The 6,875-nt window shown below is 45.4% G+C and overlaps 1 protein-coding gene across 1 annotated transcript; it reads left to right on the top strand.

Moving 5' to 3' along the window:
- LOC125521339 (uncharacterized protein At3g27210-like) lies at positions 1–2,512 on the top strand. The gene is made up of 3 exons (XM_048686396.1): positions 1–566; positions 1,748–1,831; positions 1,937–2,512. The coding sequence occupies exons 1-3, from the start codon at positions 401–403 to the stop codon at positions 2,221–2,223; spliced, it is 537 nt and encodes a 178-aa protein (XP_048542353.1). The 5' UTR covers positions 1–400; the 3' UTR covers positions 2,224–2,512.
- The last annotated feature ends 4,363 nt before the right edge of the window (positions 2,513–6,875 follow it).

The raw sequence follows: 6,875 nt of genomic DNA, 5'->3' as shown, positions 1-6,875 counted from the left end.
TTCTCAGAATGGCAGGGTTAGCATTGAAGCAACCTTCCAACCATAAGCCTGCATCCATCATTCCTCACATCCCCATATCTTGCCCAAACAAGAAGCTTTGCTCACTCAAAGTGGTGGATTTGCATATCTCATACACGACACACACAACCAACAAACCTGATGAACTCATCTCTTCCCTCGCACAAACCCCAAGCCAGATCCGTCTATCACGCCGCTTTGCCTCTACATGTCCGCCCTGGAACCCACAGTCCACTCCGCTTCCCTCGCTAAAACAAATCATCTCCCGCTGACTCTGCACGTCGCGTCAGATCTCTAGCTAAAACAAATCCTGAATACCCATGCTACATGTTCGTTTGACCTTGCAAAGTGTGGAGCAGATAGGACTAGGAGCAGGGGGGACATGAAGTTGATCCGCAGGGGCAAGCGTTCAAGAGCGAAGAAGGGCTCGGCGGCTCCGTTGCAATCTACCGGAGATGTTGATGGTGGAGGTGGAGGTGGCTCCAACAGCAGGCAAGTGGCGCCTGAGAACGTCCTCCCGGCTGAATCGACTACAATCGCTGGCTATGGTAGTGTTCTTTTCTTTCTCGCTTTGTCTGTGTTTCTATATTTGTAGTACTCCCTCTGTTCACTTTTGTAAGTCGTTTAAGACAGCTGAAATTGAACTGTTTTAGGTATTGTCTTAAATGTCTAAAACGTCTTACAAAAGTGAACGGAGGGAGTAGTAGTAGTAGGTGTGTGGATCATGGAGGGTCTCCCTTTGCTGACTCTCATCAATCGTGAGCTGAAACGAGCAGTGAGAAGCCAGGTACTCCCTCTGTAAAGAAATAGGTCAGTATTCTCCAGATCGGTCAGGTTGTCTTCTTTTTGTACGTAGAACCATGTCAGTTGATTTTTCCTAGTTTGTTTGCTTTTCGGCGGTGGTGGCAACCTTATTTCGCAGAGATCAGGTACCAAGTACCAACTCTTCGTGGTTGTACGGCCTCGATGCGATGTTTGAGTCAACAAATTTTGTGTATCAAAAGTTTTGCTTATCATATAGGCATTTCATAGATGCGGCCATGCATCAACTTTTGGCCCTTTGGAATCTAGAAACGATGGAATTTCCTGAAAAAGAGTGGCAGATCATATAGGCATTTTTTCTACTTTTAGCAAAATTTTGTCATCGAATCCATGCGTTGTGATATAAACTGTAACACTAATAGACAGTTACTTATTCTTGTGGAGATTCATTTTCTTTTACTTCATTGATGATAGTTTCAGTTCAAGCATTTGTTGTCCCCAATATGCAAGCGTCAGTTTCTGTATTCTTCAGGAGAAACAAGGCTCATCCTACGAAACAATGGCCAACATATAATAAGATTACAGGAAATAAGCAATGAAGATTATTTGCATATGTAGCATTCCACAGGGAGATTTTCTGCCCTAGTAAAGAGAAGCACCAAGATATTTTGTTGGCTTTTCTCTACGCAGAATGTTGGAGCTGTTGAAAGTTGACGTTTTCCTGCATCTCTTAATCATGTCAGAAAGTAGGGGCAGGCACGTTTCCTCTGCTTTATGATGAACGGCAGAAGAAATCACAGGAACATGGGTCCTGCATAATTCTGTTTGAACATGGGCTGTTGAGCTAATCTCATCCTGGTCATTATTATGTTTGAACCTAATTGCCATCACGATTAAGTTACCAATCGTTTTCCTTACAGGTATACTATGGAACATACTCATTTGCGTGATTGACCTGTGCATGCAGCTAGCAGCAGAGATGAAGCTTTCTATGAAGCCTCTCCTTGGTTAGATTCGGACTGTGAAGATGATTTTTTCAGTGTAAATGGAGGTAACAATGTAGACTAACTCACGTAATTCGTAGCCAGAAAGGAAATTTTCCAAGACGTCCGTTGCTGCGAGAAGCACCTTTCTGAACCACATTTGTGTATCTCAGATGCTACACCTGCGAGATCATTCAGTACAACTGCAAGCAACCAGGCCACAGCTGCTGCGTTTGGACCTCAGACGAAGCTACCTACGCTGGAGGCCATCCTCCAGTCTGAGCCCCTGAACCTGAAGCCAGCCCCGCAGATGAAGAAGCTAGGTGACCTCCTCAAGGAGAAGCAAGAAGGCGCCGATGGCGCCGGCGACATCTCCAGGGCTCGCGGCGGAGGGGGAGCTGGGCGGTGCTGCATTCCCCAGCTTGCGCGGGTCATCAGCTACAGGGAGAGGAGAAATTAAGGGGTTTGAGATCATGGATGGCAACTTGGCAAGTCGATCTGGGTTTGGCCGGGGGCGATCCTCCTTTTCAAAAATAACAAAGAAATTCGATCTGAGTTTTACTGAAACAGCCGAGTTTCCTTCGGTTAAATTCCTGTCGGCGTGGACGATTTCGGATCGCCTTATGGAACAGTTGCAGCAGACAACTTGGCCGTCCAAACGTATATACGCAACCGTCCACATAAAAGTGTAACCGGTTCTAGATGTAGGTTTCTGTACTGTACGGTGTTCGCTCTGTTTTTTAGAGAAACGAAAACCTAATTCGGTGCCCAGACTCATCTACATCCGATTAGAAAAAAATTAAAACAAATACTAAGAAAATTCAAAAAAGTCTAACTTTTTTTTTGCGTGATAGATAATTTTATGCGTGAGGTTTGCTTCAAATTTTGACTTATTTGGACATCTGAGCAGCTCTTCGCAAAAAAAAAAAATCAGGTCAGAACAGTGTGTGAACAATCATTCTCGAAAAAAAATAGTGTGTGAACAATAAACTTTTTTACAAACCCTGAATTTGTCTTTTTCGCTGAGAGTTTCTCAGATGTTCAGATGAGTTGAAACTTGGAGCGCACCTCACATATAAACTTATCTACCACACACATTTTTTTGATTTTTTTTAATCTTTTTAGTTTTTGTTTTGATTTTTTTCGTCGGGAGGTGCAGATGAGTTCCGGAGCAGAAACGCCGCACCCGTTGACTCATAAAACACGATCAAGCCATAGGCGCGCATGCCAGGCAAAAGAGAAGGCGAAATCTTGCCGACGACTCTCAGCAGGGGAACTTGAGGGGCTCACGCCTGGCGGAGGAGCGGATCTCGAAGACCATCAAGACTACGGTACCAGCATCAACAACTTTAGATAGAGGGCTGCACTGCTGGACAAAGATAACCATTTCGAACAAACAATCAGAAGGGCTCTGTTTAAATTCCAATCAAGTATGCATCTACTAACATTTCTGTCAAATGATTTATTCTGACACTACAGACTTGCAGTGTATTTTATTAAAAAAAAACCGATTATGACGTTGCAGTGTATAGTACGAATCAATTAAAGCCTTCCTTCATTACGGGGAAACCCTTCAATCTATTCACTAATTTTTAAGGTAGTATAAAAAAATATAAAAAGTAAAAATTACATACAGGTCTATAGACCATCTAGCGACGACTACAAGCACAGAAGCGAGCAAAAGGCGCGTCGCTGTTGTTGCGCCTCATTCATTGGAGTCGGGCAACCTTGTTGTATTAAACAGCCGGGAAGTTGTCATGCTAAGACCCCATATGACCAAGGCATCCGAATAACATTCATCGCTGCTCGGAATGATTCTGTGGACAAACGAACACAAATGAATGTAGACCAAATCTCAGCAAATTCACCGAAGACAAATGCCGACCGAATCTCGCGAGATCCGTCAGAAGGAAACCTCCACACGCCTTTTCGATGACACTAGAAGTATCATCGAGAACCTTGTGCTATCTTCAAGGAGCCATTGCCGCCTCGCTACCTGAGTAGAATACATATCCTAACAAAAAAACATGAGCCCTCCAACCGATAAAAGTCGGGATTCATCACGCCTCCATGGCCCTTAGTCAATGGGAGACAAAGGCAGACCGATGGTTGCACCAGCGAGAGGCGAAGGAAATCCTATCGCTTGGTGCCCTTGCCTCATGAAGGGGTACAACAAGTGGAGCTGCATGCGAACGAATTAAAGTCTTGTCATGCAACAACCATTTTTTCTAAGAACGGAGACTTGTGTTCGAAAATGCATAGGAGCACATGCGGGCTACCTCCCTTCACTAGTGCAGAAATGGGCTATAGTCTCAGTTCATGAGGCCCTTTAGTGCCGGTTCTGGAACTGGCACTAAAGGGTGGGGACTAAAGGTCCCCCCTTTAGTCTGGTTCGACACGAACCGGGACCAAAGGCCCACCACGTGGCACGAGCACGCGCCGGGGGGCTGGGGGCTTTTAGTCCCGGTTGGTTACACCAACCGGGACTAAAATATTTAGGGGTTTTGCTTTTATGATTTATTTTTTCTTTAATTTTTTGTTTTCCATTTAATTTATTTCATTTGCTGGTATTTTATGATACTATATATTGTACATGTTATGCATATATATATATATATATATATATATATATATATATATAATTTCTCGTAGAACCGATAATATTCTGATCACAACCTGAACTTCCCGAGTAACGTGCCTGAACTTTCTTGTGTACGAACCCGAACTTCGAGCTATCTTCGCAACCGTGCCTTCTACCGTGAGTTTTTCTGATCATTCGTGTTGTTTGTGATGTAAGTGTAATGTGGACACGTTATTTAGAATCTAAATGCTTGTTTTTATTCGGAATCTAGCACGTTGGCGGATTTGCTCTAGGGGTCGTGATGAACTTGTGTCTGTTACAAGTTTAATGCATGTTGTGGACGTTGTCGAAGCTCTGGCACGATGGGGATTAGGTTTTGGTACGAGATTGGAGCACAAATTCTTGTTATTTCAAAAAAAAAATTGAAATCGCCCGTGTTCTTCATCCGCCCGAGATGCAGCCCGCGCTTCTGTTGATTTCTCGTTTTTCCTTACAGTTTTGCTGGCTGATTTGCGTACTTTAGTGAAATGCAAGGCTTACTAAGCCGTAAATTTTAATCGGGAGGGTCCTTACGGTTTGATTTATAGTGATTTGAGGTTGGCACTCCCGCGGGTTTTTGGACAGGTTATTTTTGCAGTTTTGAAATTTGCCCTCTGGTCATTTTAGTTGTCGAAAGGGAGTTGCCAGATCATTTCCAAAGGGGGTGCATACGTGTTGTAATCTTGTGCAGATGATTTTATGCTTCGGACGAATTCGTTTGTTCATTATTTTTAGATCATCTAATGGTTGTTGTACAAGCTGGACTTCTGCTTTGTCATACCTGAACTTCTGCTTTTCCTTCGTTGGATCCTGTCGGGGCTGGGGCGGCTCGGGATCGGGATCGGGGGAGGATCAGGTCAATCCTGTGGGTGGCCGGGTTTCTGTGTTGGACTTCTGTGTTGTCATACCTCAACTTCTTCTTTTCTTTCGTTGCAAGGTAATGCAGCAAGTCCTTTGTATTTCTTTCCTTTTTTCTGTCATTTTTCATTCTTGCATTGTTTTTATTAATGGTTGAACTTCTGGTTTTCCAGATTGCATTCCGCATTTGCAAGGCGAAGGTGCATGGTGCTCTATATTTTCTTTGTTTGGTTTTCTTCGTAATTTTAATTCTCCAGATGTTCTTTTTATACTTTTGTCTCGTGAGCAATCATGGGATTAGCCCAAGTATGCATGCACTTTTTCCAGATCATCTAACGGTCGTTGTAGAAGCTGGACTTCTATGTTGTTCATATGTATACTTTAGCTTTTTTCTTCTTTGCAAAGTAATGCAGCAAGTCCTCTGTATTTCTTTCTTTTTTATGTTTTTCTTCATTCTTTGCATTGATTTGGATTTTTTTTGACTTAGTCCCATGAGCAGCCATGGAATTGGCCGATGGATATGCGTATTTTTTTTATCTTTTCTAGTATGTTTTTGTACTTATAATAGTTGTTGGTCTTCACTGAATAACTATCCTGAACTTCTGTGTGACAATTGTTTTTAACATGTTAATTTGAGGTTTTACAAAACGTCGAACTACTATCTTCACTTCTGTGTGACAATCGTTTTTAACATGTTAATTTGAGGCTTTGTTTGTTACTTTTGGATTTAAATATTTGTAGACATTGAAATCGGCATTGCGCGTATTGACAAATGTGGTAGCGCGAGGCCGAGCAGGGGGGAGGGGGGGTCGGGACCCCCTCCCCTCCCCCTGCGAGGTCGAGACAGGAACGAGCCGGAGTAGGCGACGACGCAGCACGCCGTGTCGTCGCATGCGGAGGCGAGTCCGTCACATCCGTGACCCCACTATCTATCTTAGGGTTTTTAGGGTTTAGGGTGCGTGCGGTGGGGGTGGAAACAGAATAACTGCATTGCGTCCTGTCAAAACCTAGCGCGCAGCAATGCGGTAGCGCGAGGCCGAGCAGGGGGGGGGGGGTTGGGACCCCCCTCTCCTCCCCGTATGAGGCCGAGACAGGAACGAGCCGGAGCAGGCGACGACGCGGCGTGCCGCGTCATCGCATGTGGAGGCGAGTCCGTCACATCCGTGACTCCACTATCTATCTTAGGGTTTTTAGGGTTTAGGGTGCGTGCAGTGGGGGTGGAAACAGAATAACCGCATTGCATCCTGTCAAAACCTAGCACGCAGCAATGCGGTAGCACGAGGCCGAGCAGGGGGAGGGGGGTCGGGACCCCCCTCCCCCTGCGAGGCCGAGACAGGAATGAGCTGGAGTAGGCGACGACACGGCGTGCCGCGTCGTCGCATACGGAGGCGAGTCCATCACATCCGTCACGCCACTATCTATCTTAGGGTTTTTAGGGTTTAGGGTGCTTGCGGTGGGGGTGGAAACAGAATAACCGCATTGCGTCCTATCAAAACCTAGTGCGCAGCAATGCGGCAGCACGAGGCCGAGCAGGGGGGAGGGGGGTCGGGACCCCCCTCCCCTCCCCATGCGAGGCCGAGACAGGAACGAGCCAGAGCAGGCGACGATGCGGCGTGCCGCGTCGTCGCATGCGG

The sequence above is a fragment of the Triticum urartu genome, chromosome 7 (genome assembly GCF_003073215.2).
Source record: "Triticum urartu cultivar G1812 chromosome 7, Tu2.1, whole genome shotgun sequence".
In the NCBI taxonomy this organism is placed as follows: domain Eukaryota; kingdom Viridiplantae; phylum Streptophyta; class Magnoliopsida; order Poales; family Poaceae; genus Triticum; species Triticum urartu.
The sequence above is the reverse complement of the archived record's forward strand: the minus strand, read 5'-3'. Positions and strand labels throughout refer to the sequence as shown.